The 19200-nt window shown below is 39.5% G+C and overlaps 2 protein-coding genes across 3 annotated transcripts in view; both read left to right on the top strand.

Annotated features, from left to right (window-relative positions):
- Positions 1-1886, top strand: part of LOC111875057 (probable cytochrome P450 301a1, mitochondrial) — a 31679-nt gene extending 29793 nt beyond the window's left edge. Inside the window, exon 11 of the mRNA XM_023871096.2 lies at positions 1185-1886. Within this exon, the coding sequence (XP_023726864.1) occupies positions 1185-1292 (108 nt within the window). The 3' untranslated portion in view covers positions 1293-1886. The remainder of the gene's footprint in view (positions 1-1184) is intronic.
- Positions 1887-4390: 2504 nt separating this feature from the next.
- LOC111875058 (probable cytochrome P450 301a1, mitochondrial) overlaps positions 4391-19200 on the top strand; it is a 33761-nt gene continuing 18951 nt past the window's right edge. Inside the window, exons 1-5 of one of the 2 annotated variants that reach the window (XM_023871097.2) lie at positions 4391-4630; positions 8717-8850; positions 10471-10583; positions 15708-15824; positions 16285-16361. In XM_023871097.2, the coding sequence (XP_023726865.1) occupies positions 4408-4630; positions 8717-8850; positions 10471-10583; positions 15708-15824; positions 16285-16361 (664 nt within the window). In that variant the 5' untranslated portion in view covers positions 4391-4407. Of the gene's footprint in view, positions 4631-6201; positions 6581-8716; positions 8851-10470; positions 10584-15707; positions 15825-16284; positions 16362-19200 lie in introns of those variants that run through there. The other variant, XM_023871099.2, reaches the window with a different exon arrangement.

Below are 19200 nucleotides of genomic sequence, written 5' to 3'. Positions count from 1 at the left end.
GCGTATAGGGTTGTGAGACGTCGAGGTTCCCATATTTTCTTGACAGTTGGCTCACAGATGTCGGTGAGAATTCAGTTTTAAGAGCCAGAAGTTTTTACCCCCAAGACAATTCCAGGTACTTATTTCTGTTAGAGGCTGAACCGACCCCAGAGAGACAGTGCCGCTGGAAGTATTAGGTCAATTGAAAAATTTAATGACCTCATCCGTAATCGAACCTGTGACCTTTCGACTTGCAGCATAGTGTTTTAACCAACTATCCTACTGGGGGCCCCGAACCCCGTCTATAGTCATGCCATAACGTGACATTTTGATGTCTTATTTATTTATTCCGCTAAGTTTCCTCTTCACACGTTTTTCAGATATGTGTGAGTGAAAAGCTGCAATTAAATATAACTTATCTTTCATATATTATCTATATTCTAACTTTGTAACTGCTTTAAAGAGACATTGATGATGGGAAGTCAGATATAAAAATGTCTGACCAAACGCAATATATTTCAATTACTACTGATCATATTCTTATGTGATAAATTTATTTTAATAATATCAGACAGATTCAAGAATTATATTTATGTATATCAACTTTAGTTTTAAGTTTCACCGAGTTCCACTAACGTGTGTAGTAATAAGTGTACAAGATTATCTAAATTCATAATATATCATAAAATTCTTGAAATCGAGGAACATATCAGGGGTAGGAATTAGTTTAAATATAATATAATAATAAATAATTTGACATTATGTGATTCAAGTTAGAGTTCTCTATGAAACATCTGTTGTTAAACACATTTCATGTGCTTGTATGTATTAGTCGATAATACGAAGCTGCGAGTAGTACTTCTTATTCCTGAAGTTCTCTCCAATGCATACGTATTGTGTGATTATTGCGTTCTGTTTTTGTGAATACTACAGTGCCCTACTATATATGGTGGTCCGAAATCGTTATGTATTATGATTATATTCGGTTCTGTGCAGAGCGTACTACTGAATATAGGATGCGTAAAATATGTAAAATATTTTCATCGAATGGTAACTAGATGCTTATGTTCTGCGTGCTGAGAGCTAGACTGTTATTCGTGTACGGTTGTGGTGATAGATTTGAACTACACTATAACTAACGTATACTACCAAATAAACCAAAAATTAATTTTCATAACTGACTAACCCTATAATTTTATTTTCAGATTATCCGCAACTTTATTGTTGAGTACAACCATGAAATGAAGTTCGAGAGTAAACTGCTCCGGATACCTGTTTCACCACTAAAGTTCAAAATGATTGACAGGGAATAATTAAATATTTCTGTTGATTTATTCACGTCTACGTTCACAGAGATGCAAAATTCCACTCCATATATTAGAACCATCTATGTCAGGAAGATATAATAAGCAGACCAGTTCATTCAGAGATAAAAACACATCATAGGAATACAAACAGAGAAGAAATGGCAGCTCAGCGCATCTCCTTGTGACAGCTGCAGTTAAAAATAATCAAATTGGATTAGGATATATATAATTAACAATTTAACTGATGACTATGGGCGAATTGTTGCTTTTACTTCATGTATATCCACTTAAATCCATTCTATTTTTTTGTCTATTCTTACACAAACATGATTTAAAACGGCATCTAACAATGGATCAGAAATGCAAATCACATGTGCCAGTGAACAGTGTATAGACTTAATATTATATACAGGCATTCTGTTACACTGACGTTCCATTTATAGTCTATGAAATTTCCCGTCTATAATGCTACAATCAATAATATTGATTAACACTTCAATATCGCATAGCGATTGTCATGTGCATATGTTGTTATACTATATAATAGTGTTAATATGAATGAAATGAAACGAAAGTAATAAAAGGAATTACAGTCGATTATTTCGCAGTGCATTAGGATTGCTCACAGAAATGTTGCCTGAAAACGGCCTTCCATGGCCGAATCATGTACATACATCATATAACATTGTAGCAGTGCATATGTGTTTTAGTTTCAGTCTCGATGTAACTTCATTACATTTCTCATTAATGACCAGCCTTTACGGAACTAATATAGGAAAGGAATATGAGACTTATTGAAATCTAGGTCGCACCATAGCTCAAGCGCTTGGTCGCTGGCTTTCCACCGCGGCGGACCGGGTTTGATCCCCGGTCTGGTCAAGTGAGATTTGTTGTGGCCAAAGTGGCGCTGGGGTAGGCTTTCTCCGAGTACTTTGGTTTCTCCTGCGAATCTTCACTGCACCAATTGCTCCACAATCACCCTCAATCTAGCATCTGAGGCTGGTACAATATGCCAGAAGTGGCCGCAGTACAAGGGACTTAGTCCCACCCCACTGGCAATAAAAAATAATAATAAAATCTAAAGGTGAAAATTTTGTGAAAAGTAAATATTTAACAAGATAAATGTGCAAACATTTTGTGTGCAGTGTACTATTTTCAGGACATGAGTATCTTTGTATCGACAGAGTGTAACCCTACCCATCTCCTGTGACGTGCTGAAACATTGATAAGGACATAACTTATTTTGTGATGAATTTAGAGGTGAGATCACGAAATAAGTAAGGTTAAAGTCTTATTTGTCTCTGGAAAAAATGAAAGCAATTTTTAATTATATAATTTGACCTGGGTTAGAGATACGGCTCGAAGGTTTATCCAATCTAAACGACGTCAAAAACTATCACATACTGATAGAGAGTATACTTGTTTCTAAACATAAGACGAATTTCGCTCTCATGGAAGTTTATATTTGGTAAGAACCATGAAAGTGAGCAACATTCTTAAAATAAATCCTATTATCACTTATCATAGGGTCAGATGTAGATATCAACAAGAAGTGTTTATATATATAATACGCTCATGTGAATTAAAGGAATTGTCACTCATATATATCAAAGGGAAAGGCGTTCTCCAAATCCATATCAAATACTCATGCAAATCATAATTCATTATTGCTATTTTCATAGTCCAGAGACTAATCACAGCTAATAATGCACACACCGTCACGTGACACGATCCTGGACCCAATTACCTACTTCTCACTTTAACAGTTAAAATATACAAAAAGGAAGTCCATATTGTTTTTCCCTTGCAGGTTGGTCTAGTTGTAAAAATGTATAATCATATTTTGGAAACTTTCGGTTCCAAACTTGGCTTGGATGCCTGTTAATCTGACTGAAGTTCTTTTGTGGTTTTCTTGTGTCTCTAGGCAAGTACCTTCTAGGACACGACTACTTTAAGATTTGTCACCAATCCACCAACTTCCTCGTTTTCCACGGTACATAGTCTACTTAGTGACCATGTCGTAAATGTTTTCTTTCTCCCACAAAAGTAAAGAGAAGAGTGACATCTCCGCTCTCGCCATGACAGACGCTGCTTATCAAGTATAGGGACCATATCACGAATCTCTTACTTAGAACTGATAACTTGTGTTGTCCCTCTTAGGTTCAAGCACTTGTCATGCATATTATTGCCTAAAAGTTAAGAGACCATTCTTCAAAACTACACCAAAAATCGGAAGATGAATTCAATATAATGGCAGGGCAGTATAATATGCAAATCTATATGTACGTACGATAATAGTTTAATAGTTTTCATCCTCTTCTGTTGTCTCACATAAGATACAAACATACAAGAATATCCCGTCTACACAACAACACTCTGTATTTAAACTAACAACGTGGACCATAGTCCTGCTTGCGAAGATTGCCTAGAAAAGAAATTCTCAATTTACGGAACCCGTAGTTTCACTTAAGTCTCAATATTCTGCCACCCTTATCTTTGTGGAATTCCGTGTCCTTAGTATGTACCATTTCATTACATGCCGTGTCTTTACTGCGTGGAGTTCTTACCACCCATTCAAATTTTCAAATTTCCCTCATACTCGGGAATACTTCTTGACCGACGTATGCAAGTTTTTATTCAGTTTATTCGCAGATACCCTACATGTGTCGAGGCACTCTCCTTCACCCAGACTAAGGACGTACACACACTCGTCACAAGACACTTCGTAAAAATTGTATCTGTCACTTATATGAAGGACATTTCGGCATGCCAATGCAGAGCAATAACAAAACGAATTACTGAAGCACGAATGTCACGATTTATATGTGGGATCCGGTGTCATATACTCAAATATAGATTTTCTATATGGGATAGACCAATAAATACATGCATACATAAACTTTCATATTAGGGTTAAGTCAGATCATTTTTTACTTTTATGGCATAAAAAGAACGTGGCGAAACAGTATATCCTGCACCATGTCGTTTGAAGGTGATACGCCAAAGAGCGACTAACATAGTGACGTCTGTAGAAGATGTGCTGTAATACCGTTCATGATAATTTTCGTATCTGCTATATTTATATTGCACAGCAACCGTAACCACAATCACTGTGTGCGAGATGCTACGTCAAGGCGTTTGTGGGAGTAGGTCGCTCGTCGTTAGAAGCCAAAACGCAGCGTTGCGCAATGTCAGCGCTCGTATGCTCAAGAGATGCAACAACACTATGGTTGCCTCACAGGCCAGGCCGGAGGAGTGGGATTACGCCAAGCCATTTGAAGACATGCCAGGACCAAAGCCGTTGCCTATCATAGGGAATACCTGGAGATTTATCCCACATATTGGTAAGCTACTGTTTCGTTACGTCTTTATGGGTACCCTCAGAGTGAAAGACCATTTGTCCGTTTTTACGTGGAATTCATCATAGATGGGATACATGTGAAATTTAATACTGGAATAATGAATACTAAAGCTGTCAAGGATATTAAATTGGGATAAGTATGGTTCGAAAGTAGTACATATTTTACATGTATTTCAAGCCGGAGTCAAGTAGCGAGGGATTAATTATACGAAACAAATGCAAATACGTATTACAGCTTTAAAGTCTTATCAGCATTGTGAATATGTAATAAATTTTCGAAGAAAATAGTGTGACTATCTTGTAGTTTTCCATAGTATGTTCGGTTCTTTATTAAACCAAAGAAGAATTTACGAATAATGTTGAAGAAACACTGAGGAAACTCATGCAGTCTATAAGACTTTCCGCTATTCTTAAAACTACATCTTGGATCTGGATGAATAATGGCAGAGGTCATAGAAACAAAAGCGTATATTGTTTTATGCAATTAAACTGCAGAGAAAATTAATTTTTAATAATTAATTAAACTAACTCCGTGAAATAAAAGTTGGCCACCATTTTTAAAAGATTCCACCTCTAATATCTCTATTCAAGCCATAGCTCTCTGTAAGTAAATTTCCGTACTATTTCCTGTTTTCAGAGCGAGGAATGATTAGTCTCATCAAGTAGTCGTCAGACTAAGGACCAAAACCAGTCCGATTTCAGAGGATCTATATTCAATATGATATAAATTTCTCTCTTCATCTCGACACCATCTCCTCCGTCTGCAGATAAGGATGAAGGCACTAAAGCGATAGGGGACATACCTATGTAACAAGTTTTGATGGATTTAATCTGCAGTAAATGAACGTGGAAGAAAATTGGCTACGTCCATGCTAACAGTAAGAAGGATAAATATAAAAATTTGTGTAACGAGACCTGAACCTGGGTCAAACTCTCTAGTCTTGTCAATTTTAGCTTCATTGCAGCTCACATCACAGACAGGAACATGATTCAGTGAGATAGGTACTCACGTTTAGGTAGAACACTAAAACCTGTAAGGCAGGAACTACAAATCACATCAGATTGTGGCGCAGTAACGCCAGTTCCTCCGTATGTCACTAGGATTGAACATGTAGGGAATATGGGGAGACACTCTTCTCCATAGCCCACCATACAAGTCTTAACAGAGCATGGAGCCGGTAAAGTAGTTAGTTACAGCTACCGTCAATTTCCATCAATTCAGAGCGTAATTTCATTACGGTCATCATTACTCTGCATTTTTAATGTGTGTAATGCTGATAAAGAGTGCAAAGTTATATTTCATGGGTCACTGAATCTTACAGGATTATGGTGATAAAAATGAACTTGAAAAAGAAAATCTCTCGTATCAACCGCTTTTTTTTTCACAGGGACTGTAAACCGAGTCAGTGTCTGCGAGGGATAATACCTCGTACTTGTATATCAAGGTTACAGCATAGGTCAGTCTCTGGTCGCTGGTCGCTGGCGGGCAACCTCCAATGCTGCGCAGTTTGTGACTGCATGTGCTTAAGAAATGTAATATCACTATGGCCATAACACAAGTTAGACCGGATTACTTGTATTACCTCAAGATTTGAAGACATACCAGGATCAAAGCCGTTGCTTGTCATAAGGAATATCTGGAGATTTATTCCGTATCCTGGTAAACTATTGTTTCCTTACGTCACTATGCTGTGCTGACAACACAGTCGTCCATTCGTACATGCAATTGGCCAACGGTCAAATATTGTCGGAATTAACACTAAACTTCTAAAGCCAATATAATTCTGATTATTGTCTCTCAAAATAACCCCCTTTTGCGTGAGTCTGAAATTGAAAATTAATATTCAAGAGCACATTTTACGAAATAAATATGAACAATACATATCTGATATAGATAATTTGCGACGTTGTGAATTTGGAATCTAATTAACAGGTAATATATGACTCTATATTGTGATTCATTTCATGTGATTGGCTTTAAAAATATATTTTTAGTTTAATAAATGAACATCATAGGTGAAATCGTGCGAAAATTGTTGAAGTAACGTTCCCACTGCTCTTAGATGTATTTAAGCAATAAGTTTCCTTTAATTGGAGATGTTCAGTGACATACTGGTCGTACATCTGCAACTTATATCGAGCAAAAATAATGCCTAATAATGGATAGGTGGATTCGATACGGTTATCCAGTTAAGCTCCAGCGGAGAGAGCTGGAACTGCTGTAACTCGACGAAGTTCTGCTAGTGCACTCTCAATGACCGTGCTGTGTTTCAGCGCCGTCGTAGGCAATATGCTTAACACACGTGTTGAATACTCAGACACGCATTTCGTGCAGGGTTTCTGCGATGGAAGTTGTATGGTTGCTGTGGCGCGTATCTGCAGAAATGTCCACACCACGAAACATTTGAGAATGTACAGGGAAAACTGAGGGAGACTGGTTCATTCCTACGAGCGAATACACAGCGTGAACATGGCTTGGAGAAGATGTTCTGGCAGCAATGGGGCGAAGCCCAAGTACACGTTTAGGCAGAAATTCCAGAAGGACTGGTGTAGAACAGGCATATGTACGGAGAATTTTTCACCATGAAGTTTTCTATCCGTGTCATCCCCAACGAATAAAACATTTCTTCCAGGCAGTAAAGCTAACCGCGTGAGATATTATAAATTGTTCTAACCATGGCTATACATTCCATATGATGTCCTGTTAACGGACGAGATTCAATTTACCGGGGAGCGTAGAACCGTCACAAAGGATTTGCCCTTTTGATTACATGAGAATCAACATGAAGTAGGATAATTTCACTATCAGCACCGAATTTTTATTAACGTGTTGTGTGGATTGTTAGGCAACAACCTGATTGGACCACGTACTATCTATGGGCGATCAACAGCTCCGCAAGGGATGATTTCTGTTTTAAAGTGAATTAAATGCTACATTTGAAGAACATGCTTCATACAACAATTAGACAAATTTGGCTTCAAAATGACAGAGAATCTCCGCTTTGCGGCAAAGCGGTACTGCATTTATTGAAAGAAGATAATGAAGGAATGTGGATAGGAAGGAGTGGACCGGTGGCTTGCCCCACTCGGTCTCCAGTTTAAACCAATTTCATAATTTATTTTGGGTTTCATAAAGTGAAGGGTTCATCACGATGATAAATCAGAAACAAGGTATCTCTCAGTAGAGACCATAGGTGAAGCGACGATCGATATCATAAACGAGCTGGGATGCATGCAGTGCTAAAATTCATGGCACGAAATTTGGCAACATGCATGCAGTCTAATGATGAGAATTTCTAACATGTGTCGTACATATATATATATATCCATGTGTGAAGTTGGATTCGAACCCACGATCCCAATGTCCGAGCGGGCGAAACCCCATCATGCCCTAGAGCGCGCGGCCACTGGGATCGGCAGCAGGTACATGCAACGTTTATATTGATGGAGAGGTTCTCATTTCGCCAGCCTGCCATTAAGAGACGGATATTTTTCGTGTTTGCCAACACAGAGTGGTCGAAAATGTACAGAACCATAACATGGTATGGAAGAATGTGAAAGGTATAAGGTAAACAGGTGAAAATTTTACAGATGTTTGGTCATGTGTGAGTTGTAGGGACTCTGATGTTTCAACAAGAATTCGGTCACTTACCAGCTTCAACTGAACCGTATCGTAGTATTCTGTTATTTCATATACGGAAATCCAAATTTACATTGTCATTGATGTTTCTTTTCGTGAGGATCGAATACCTTCCTATACCTAACGAAACCACAATAAGTGCAACTTCAGAAGCTGGTGGAATCATACCCGACAAAAAAGGGGGTAGCAAACGAGAGCAGAATAAAGAGAGGGAGGTCTGTATTGACATGGTTTTCGTTCTAGCTGCACTAACATTGAAAATTGTTGGAAATATGTTTGGAAGTATAAGACGATACGAGAACACAGTAAAAATGCAGTGATATATCATTTCTGCTTTTCCAATAATTGTATATTGATAAATAAGTTTTAATCAGATTTCATTGCGCTTCATTTCCCTGTATTTTAAAAATAACTTGATTTAAATTTAAGGTGATCTTTATCGACTAAGGGAAGAAAGCTACCACAGAGACCTCTACGAAAAGTATGGGAAAATCATGAAAATCACTGGAATCCCAGGGCTTAAAAATATAGTGATAGTCTTCGATCCCGACGTCATTGAAAAGGTAAGTGTTTTCAAGTGACGCATTCTTGGTGTGCAATTAGCTTCGTGCTGATGGAGTGCGCAAATACATTTTCCAACTGTTACGTTCTTCCATATGCTTTAATACGTATTTAAGGTAAACTTTTATCCAATCGTAAACTGGCGGGCACCTGCGAACCTCGGAAGAGGTTTTTGTTAGCCCGAGAAAAGATTAAAAATTTCATGACATGTGTTAAGCCTGATACAAAACAATCTCAAGCACATTATTCTATCCATTTAATTTGTTAAAAAGTATTTAGCCCCACCGTCACTGACTTCCCAGACCGTCTCAATGTCTGGTCTATGCTGCAATGACGAAGGAATGAACATAGACTCTATGGCAACCCATCAACACCTGACGGCAAGTTTCACACTCAGTCCTTTGCTAAATACATCAGGCGTTCTCGTTATGATTTTCAGGTCACTCCGTCATCGAACCAATGAGTTCAATATCACTGTTGAAATCCACGTATTAAACACGATACTATCGGGTGCAAATGTTTTATTCTAAGTCGTGGCGATCGTGATAATATCAGTCCTGTTTTCTATCAGGTTTACGTTGTTGTTCGGGGGAACACGGTAGCTTAGTTGGTTGAGGCACTATGCTACAAACCGGAAGGTCGCGGATTCAAATCTCGATGAGGTAATTGAAATTTTTCAATTTACCTAATCCGCCCAGCAGCACTATGGCCCTGGGGTCGACTGAGCCTCTAACAGAAATTAGTACCAGGAATATTCTTGGGGGTAAAGTGCTGAAAACCTTGCCGCCATACATGATTGTCTAGAAAATGTGGGAACCTCAACAACTCACAACCCTATGGGCCTCCACGGCCTGGTACAGGGATACCTTTACTTTCATTTTCTTTTTATTTACGTTGTTGTTTAGACAACATGAGTATGTGAGAACATGCTGGAAAAGAATTATACAGTTCCACTAATGAACGGAAGGATTTTGTTTGGCCTCTGTTAAGGGAAAGTCAGTTTGCATTCTGTACCGTGCCACAGTTTCAGCATAATGTCGAAGTATTGAAACTCTAACCCCAAGGTTTCTGACCGAACATTATAGTCAGTTCCGATGTAAGTTAAAAAATTAAATCATAAACAGTGATATTTTTTTCAGAAAATAAAAACATATCATCTTAATGGGATTCTATAGAGTTTCTTTGTGAGGTCTTCGTGGGATTATTTAAATATAGTAGTATTTAGATTACAATGAAATCGCCTCGGTGAGATGGCCATGTGAATATGGAATTAGATTCTGACGTTTCGGAGACCTTTTCAGTCTCTATAATCAGTGTCGATTTGTTGAGTATCATGTAAACATTTGATTATGGAGATGGAGGCAGACTGCCGCACGTCGACTAACTGCACATTCACTTGGACGATCGGATGAGAGGACTTCAATGCACACAGTCGACAAGAGACTTAGATTTTCTTTTAATTCTACTGGTGTTTGATTCCTGCCAGAGGATGGTGACGGAGTGTGGGAGAAATGCAGCAGAGATTATTTTGGAATATTTTCCTCCGCCTTCAGTGTTCAGTCAGAGTGTAAACAATCAAGGAAACGTTCTTAAATGCTACCATTCACTTTTGCTGTGTTCAGGTGTACAGAAACGAAGGTCCGTGGCCGATCAAGGAAACAGCAAAAAGTATAACATATTATCGTTTGTTTACAAGAAAAGATATCTTCCAAGGCGTTGGAGGAGTACTTGTAACGTAAGTATGAGAGACTGACGTCAGATTTTGTGATAATTATTCTTTAATGATGTAGTTACACACACTTCCTTGTAACCGATTCTTCAAACAAAGTATTTCAGAATATTTATTTCCATTAACAAACAGCCCAAACCTCATTAAATATAGAGCTACATGCAGTCGAAATTTCATTTACACCCTAATATTCGGAAGGGAAACTGAAATTCTATTTCTTAAAACCTGAAACTTTATTTCTGTTGTCAAATATGGGATATTGACGCCCATCCTTAACCCGTTGCAAAATCCAAGCCCTCCAGTCTTGTTCCTTTCAGACATAATTAAAAATCTCCCACGCATAGATACTCAGGTCTTCTGGCTAAATGTCACATTCTATATCAATTTGGATACCTACAGACCACGAGAAAGGCGACAATTTATTTAGAATTCCGAGTCCTTATCCTCGGGCCTTCTTCTCCTGGCACAACCTGAGGATCGGCCTTGCCATGTGGACTACATGCACTTAACAAGAACAAAGTCTCACACTTCAGCCATCTGACAGGACGTGACATGAGGATGAAGCAGACTGTGTATTGAGGAGCTCTACACTTACATTTCTCACGAATTATTTCAGTGTAATCGTCATAATATGGATGACATGACGGGAACTTGTACCATGCGTGATGGTGATTTGAAATACATGCAAAATTTCAGACCGGAAACTTACGGGAACACTAGTTGGCAAACAGTTTGTGTAGACAGGGTGACTTTACTAAAATGGATATTAAGGGAGTCGTGTATGAATATTGAATACTGGATGAGATCCAGCCCACATTGGTGTTTTGGTTTTGGCAAGGTAATGAATTCTTGTTTATTTAAACGTGACAGATATCTTGACAACATAAGAGAATATTTGCTCCCAAAAGGTCTGTTCGCCATGGAGTTAGTGGTATGTGGTATGTAGATGCGTTGCTAGGCAACGACAGCAAAATAAGCAGCCATAGAGCAGAAATTGTTAAGTAATGACTGTAAACAGTAAAGCTCTACTTAGCTCCTTGGGCTTAGTTACCTTAGGCTCTTTTTTCTACAAGACACAGTTCTCAGTATCACGGCAAGGAGGCCGTTGGCCAACTCTCCTGCCCGTATTCCCTTCAATATTTACTGCATTGTGGTCATTATTCTTACCACTTATCCTTCAGTGCTGCATTTATCAGGAGGTAAGTCTATTGTTTTCGAACTCTAATCATTTGCAGTGGCAGGTGAATTGTTGTCCTGCGCAGCTGCAGATGTCCTGTCCCTGGCATTGCCAGTTTGGGCCAAAGAAGGTGGCCAGAGTCGGTTAATGGGAGCTGTAAAGCCTTTCCTGTGTATACGTTGCTTCGGCACACTTACAGCCGCTGTATCTACTTCGATGCTCTGCTTTGCACTGTACCATTTAGGACAGTTCTCTGCGTTTTTAATTCTTTGGAACACATGGAGTCAGTGTTACCACGTACCTGGGACATCGTGGGCACTACTTGAAGTTTAGCCAGAAGTGGCCGAAACCCTGACACTTGTAACATTGCAGCTGGCATCCCTGTGACTTGAAGGCTTCAATATTTCAATTATGCTGGAGAGGGAATTGCGACAGAGATTTTTTTGACTTGTAGCTCTTTGTCAGGAGCAGTGAGTTGCACAGGGTAGGTATAGGATTCTGAGGTGAGGGCCTTCTGTCTGTCGCTTGCTAGGAGGTCATGACATCACAGCCAAATCCTCGAGAGCGAGGGTACATCCTTGGTTGAGGTGTTCATAAGAAAATTCCGAATTGTCACCTTGACATGTTTACATTACTTAGGCATGTCAGGTGATAAGTTTAAGGTTATATTTTATTATATAGACCGCCTTGGCCTTCTTCTATTAAATAATTTATGTAATAATGAGAATCCAGGCTCTCGTAATCCGCAGAGGAACCTGGTCACCGAAGAGATGTTATGTTACCTTTGAAGGGACGGAAGTTTAGCGGAGTAGGTGGTTTTTCAGATTAACTCTTATAGGTCCCACATACAACTTACTCGTCGGAGTTAGATGTTTATTCCAGATTTGTCACCCGTCATAAGCAGAGGTAGCAACTTCCTGCAGGAAACCGACTGGGCTACTTGTTTATTCGTTCTACATGTAGTTTTAATCGAGAGAATTTACTTTGTCTACGTCATAGCTACATAATGTGGCCCTCAAACGTACTAGATCTTGTAATGGATCAAATTTTACACAGAGACTGATAGTCTTCGAATAATTCATAATATTAAAAGTGACTAATATTTACTGTTTTGCAATAAGCACTCGTTATGACTTTGCCGTACAAAGGGCAAGAACACTGAAAATTAAGTTCCTGTTGGTGCGTAGAACCTATTATTCTTCAAATAATGCCTGGAAATAAGAATAGTAATCCTTTTGAAATAAACGTTTGAATGGTTCGTATGAAATTTGTAATCAGTCTACTCAGTCTAGTGACCCAATTGGGGGTTTCAAGTCACCTGATGATCCACTGTGTTTGGATATTCTTCCTTTGACTGAAATCTCTCTTCGTTCCTCCCGTATCAGTTACTTCGTCGAATGCGGAGTAATTTCCAATAAAATCAGAATATAAATTTAATAACATGAACATTATTGAACTTAAATCCTTTTGTTTAATAGCGAAATACTAATTTTTATTAACTTAAAATCGCCGTAGCTCCTGAATATAAAAATCACGTGTGTTCCCTATTAATACTTCGTATCCCTATTTTGTTGCAAACATATGCACTCCCGGCCGTGAGTTGATTTACATGGCTCAGTTGATTTATCTTGAGAAGAGAGGGCGTAGTGATCAAGCCAACACAGAAGGTCTGCCGTGTAGTGCCCTGATCAGAATAACGTTCTGTGTCCTGTCCTTGATAAATTACAGAAAATTGTGTCACTGGTGGTAAAGGCTGCAGTGATGAAGGAGAGAGTGTATGAGGCATAATACACGTAGTTAAGAGATAAATGTGTGTACTCTGGTACTGAATTCGAATAGATGTTGGGAGAGTTCCTTGCCCACATAATATAGATATACATTCATACCTCTCTGGCCTCCCTCATAACCCGTATCTAATCATCTCCTTTACCTGGAATATTGCCGGGGGATTTGACTATTGCCCAGTGCTCCTCTCAGTAATTCAATCAAAATTTTGCTTCCGGTGGATCTTGGACTGTTTGAGTAAAAGGATCCATATGCTGCTGGTTGCAGCAACGTGCTTCTCCACAATTAATCAAAATGAGATTACCTTAGTTTTGCCAGATATTTTATTTTTTCCTTGTCACTACAGCCCCAGTGGGCCTAGGCCTTCCTTTATCAACTCCGTTCACTTCGGTTTTTCTAGATCTTACACATATGGTAGGACTCCTTGGGCGGGTGATCAGCTCGTCGCAAGGCCTCTACCTGTACACAAACACAGAAAACGCACACAAACATCGATGTCCTGAGTGGGATTCTAACCCACGATCCCGGCTATCGAGCGAGCGAAGACAGTGCATGCCTTAGATCGCTCGGCTACCGTGACAGGCTGGCAGTTATATAGTGCATCAAAAACACCAGTTCGATTAAGAAAAATATGAATCATTGATTTAAGAAAAGATGCCAATTTGTTCAAGGAAGTGTACTTCTTACTGTGGACATTAGGCATTTAATTATTCTAGGCATAACAAATTGTGATGTGTTTTAATCGTACATCAACTGTGGCGTTTGGAAACTCAGCACAATGTATATATTACATATGCAATGATTTTGGTGTTCAGTTATTCAGTATAGAGGGGGTGGGTTTCCCCATTCACCGCGAGTAATATTGTACGTCAACCTTTAATTTCTGTCGCCATACCCTACCGATACTGGTGCTCGCTATCTCCCCTTTCTTCCAGCGAGGTCGACTCTCTACTGGCAGTGGTACCCGTTAACGCTCCACTTTCTGCCAGCGAGGTCGGTCCTCTACTGGCATTGGTACCCGATAACTTCCCCATCTACCTGGAGCATTGGAAACTACTTGGGCGTGAAACATTTTGCCTAATTTTGCTCAGAGGTCTCCTCTGGACATGAGGATCTTTTACGTGGCGTAAATCTACGACACGGGACCCACGGCTTAAAGTCCCTGCCGGAGGACTTGTTCCCTGAATTCTTCCGCCCTTAAACTTTCCACGACCGCGTACCTTGAGGCATGAGGTGGTAACGTTACCCCTAGAATACGAAGGCCGCTTGTGCCCTGATTTAGAGAACCCTTTATTTATTTATTTCCACTGATTTCTGGTTTTGTGGTAGGAAATCTATTATAACGCCTAATGTCCCGAATGTTGAATAACTGGTGACAGAACCGACTCCGTAGTTCCACGAGGGCCACGTAATGCTCTGCGAGTTCCGTTTCCATGGGAAAGAACCCATCCCCCATAGAGAGCAGCGTATGGGATGTTATACCTGCTCAATCCGTTATGTCTGAATGAGACCTTGAGATGTATCATGTAAACTGTTCTGATTGCGCAGAGCTCTGGACTTGTGGATCAAGGTCGAAAGCGCGTTGCAATAATCGGATGGGTGGTGGAGCTTCTGCGGTATTGCAGGCCGTAGATTACCAAAAGATCGCACTGTTTACAGTCATTTTTGCTAGAATCCCACATACAGCTTAATGTTCATTTATTTCTGAATTTCTTTCCACACCTTGTTCCTCTTAGCCTCCTTCAGCAGTGAACACAGATATTTTGGACATACCCAACGTAATGCAACAATAGCGACAGGATTGTTTCTGTAAGATCAAGAAAATCTTCACGAACTTAATTAACTACATTCGTGAGCAGGCTGTCTGGTGTCAGAGTGAAGTGTCACAGTTCGATTCTGGGCAGATACAAGAGGTAAACCCTTCTTCACATCGTTCTAACCCGATCTAGGGCCAACACGACCAACTGCAAACTGCTGCCGGAGGCCCTTTTCCCTAGGTTGAAACGTCTGTGGCGTTTAGTTGAATGCAAATTAATAATTGGTGACGGGGGAAAGAATCTGTGGGGCTATTCTTCCACTACCAGGCACATGAATAAGCTGTATTTCCTAACTAGAAGCAGGCACTCTTTTAGATTTAAAAGATTTACACAAGCTACGCTTTATTTCAGTCAAGGTGAAACGTGGCAGAAGTTCAGATCGAAAGTGAATCCCACTATGATTCAGCCCAGGTCAACGAAATTGTATGTGGCACCCATCGATTCCGTTGCCAACGATTTCTTGAAGAGGTAAATTATATAATTTTCTACACACGCTAGGCTTACATGTACATACACCCACGTAATCTTTCTCTTTACAGATAACAGTAAGGAAAATAGTAGAAAAGCATGTGACTACCCTCTTTCAATATCACATCACGGAGTTAATAGCGAACATCCACATATATTATGAAATGTACACTCTCATTCTTTACATATAGGGCAGCCACGAATATTTACAGATTCTTAATACTAGAGTAGAGACTTTGGATGTCTTTTCTTCTCACGAGTAAACTCCACTCGCTTAAACCTAGTGTTATTCCTTTATTTATATTTCAGCCATTATGCTGAGAATGAAAGCAACTATATCCGACGAGGAGAAGCGCCAATATTACCCGTTCAATTTGATACTAATTTGGATAATAGTGTCTGCAAAATACGCACAAATGTTCATCACACCTCTTCCTAAAGAGTGTCCTCTTCATTACAGAATCAGACTGATAAGAGACGAAAACTTGGAAATGCCTGATGATTTCGGCAACGAACTCTGCAAATGGGGATTCGAGTGTAAGTATCCATGGACAGTAACATAACATGACATTTATATCACTATAGAACCGAGTCACCGTTGAAGGTAGGATAGCGCGGAATGGGGTTCTCGGACTTAGCCGGGACTCCAGACTTCTGTTTGAGGAAGCCAAAATTTATATGTCAATACCAAATACTTGATGGACCTCAGTTTTTGTGGAGAAGCCAGCAGATCGTCAGCCACTCAAGCGACTCCCATTATTTGATGGAACCAGAATATCCATAATAATGTTGACAAAATTCTGCCACTAGTCTGTATCCGGAATCACATTAATCAAATGAACAGACTCCATTACATTCCTTTGAAAACAATTCTCATTTTATATACCCGTGTACGTTTAGGACTTCTGAGTGGTTTCTGTCGTTCAGGTTCTATGATAACTACAAAGACACTTTTCTTGTGTACAACGCATTCTATATGCCCTTCCAATCTCATCATTCTAAGAATGTCTGGAAAGTTGTAACCTCCATGAAGATGCACATTTGGCAATCTTAGTGCTTCCTATTTTGTTATTCTCTCTAATTCAATGTATTCCCCTCAACATCCTACTGTGTAAGGTAAAGCTAGCCCTGTTAGAGTCCGTGGAAACCGAAAGGGTTGTGAGACGTCGAGGCTCATTTCGTAGATAATCAGTTCAGAGCTGGTGTTGTGGTTTTCGGCCTTACGCCTCAGCTATCCTTTGTCCTCAGAAAGATTCCTGGTATTCATATCTGTCAGAAGCTGAGCCAACCCCAGACCATAGTACGTCTGGAATTATTAGGTCAAATGAAAATTCCGATGAGCTCAACGGTAGTCTAACCTGGGACCTTCCGGCTTGTAGTATAGTTCCTCAACCAACTACGCTACAGCGTGCCCTCAGCATCCTGCTCTAGCAACTTTAATGGCCGTTCCTCCTCAATACGAGTCACTACGCTTCAAAAGTACAGAAAAATATAAGCTAAATAACAGTATTGTGTATTTCACTCTTTATGATTTTTGGTGACCGCCTCTGTAGTCGATTGGTCAGATCTAGAGATCTGGGTTCGATTCCCGACGCTACCACATTTTCTATGTAGTAGTGGGTCTGGAACGGGATTCACTCAGCCTCGTGAGGATAACTGAGGAACTATTTCAAGGAAATAGGGGTTTCGGTTTAGAAGACCGAAATTAAAGGCCGTGGGGATTCGTTGCGCTGAACATGCCTCAACTTCTATCCGCTAAATGTGACACTAATTTCGCCGACAAGCGGCGGAAGGTCGGTCGGATTTTCTTTATATGGTCGTCAAAGGAGAAAGCAGAAATTCGGAACTGAATGATAGAAAGTATTGCAAGAATTTCCTTGCGATTCAAATTTTGATCTGGTACCCTCGTTTCCAGATATATTTAAACTTCCATGTTCGGAAAGTATCTACTCGTATTGCCTGTGTTTATGTTAAGACTTTCGCCCTCATTCTCGTGATAGGATATCAAGTTACAGTTACTTATATTTGAGTTTACTTCTAGATCAACCGCCTTAGAAGTTTCAATTCCCATTTTGTGTTTTCTTCATCGTATTTATATTATCATGTCTGCAGACAACTCTCTAAGGAGTTGCATTGAATTTCAATCCCAACCGGTTCTAAGGGGCCTTTGTAAAACTTACGTATTCGATAGCACAGTTGAAAAGTAATTGCTACAAACTGTAAATATATATTAATTCCTCTAACTACATTCACGTGTATAAAGGCCCAATTAGAATTATGGACAATACTTTCCTCCTAACTGAACCACAGCCTACCTTAAATGCTACTGCTACATAATGTGCGGTGTCAGTGCACTTCCCATTCTCTTCCGGCGTCTGAAGGAAGAAAACATTCCCACAAGTAATTCATCACGCTTTTCAAAATCTACATTAATGGTTCAAAATAATTAAATCTATATATCGGTTTAACCGTCAGTTGCCTCATTCCTCCTGTAGACAGGCGAGTCTTTCCACTGCTGAGAGAACTCTGCCTTTCTGATTAGTATTATTTAATTTATGGATCACCGAATATAATATTTAATCTCTGCTCTAATTATTTCTGCCGGAATATGATCAATATTTCGCAATATATACCCTTAAACTGATTAACACCCTGAAGATTGAGGCGATATCTTCTTCCGAAATGTAGGTTAACAAAATATCTACACGACGCCACATCCCAGAAAACGGCGTTATTCATAGTCACCCCCTTGAAAACTTCAGATCTTAACATAATCAGTACCAGTTTCACCCTCGGACGGTTTAGGCTCATTTACTGCTATCTCAGTTGTATAAGTTTTCCTGCTTAACAAAACTAACCCTAAAATTAAAAAAAAGTACAGCCACCCCTGTAACAGACCATGAAGGCCCATAGGGTTCTGAGGCGTTGGGGTCCCACATTATCTAGACAATAGGCTCAAAATGGAGGTAAGTTTGTCAGCCTTACGTTCCGGCCGCGTTTTACTCCCCAGGAAATTTATTTAATTAATTTCTGGTACTCATTTCTTTAGAGGCTGAGTCGATCCCAGGGCCATAGTGCGGTCGGAATTATTAGGTTAATTAAAACAAATTTAATTAAAAATTACCATGTGTTATTTAAATTGTGGAGAGTGGGAATTCTTTAACTTATTAAAATTATTTCTTGTATCTGGAAGCGCATAACTCTTGTCAATAATTTACAAAATTAATTACGCCTTGGTAACTCTTCGTATTGATTGGTAACTGTGCATGAATAACTAATGTTACAGTTTAACATCTCTGCTCTAAGTTTACGAATATTTACTTATATATATTGTCGCGTACTGGGCGTATATCGCGACAAATAACTTCCCGCCGTA

The sequence above is a fragment of the Cryptotermes secundus genome, unplaced genomic scaffold (genome assembly GCF_002891405.2).
Source record: "Cryptotermes secundus unplaced genomic scaffold, Csec_1.0 scaffold2162, whole genome shotgun sequence".
NCBI lineage: Eukaryota > Metazoa > Arthropoda > Insecta > Blattodea > Kalotermitidae > Cryptotermes > Cryptotermes secundus.
Note: the sequence above shows the minus strand (reverse complement) of the source record. Positions and strands in the feature narration are given on the sequence as shown.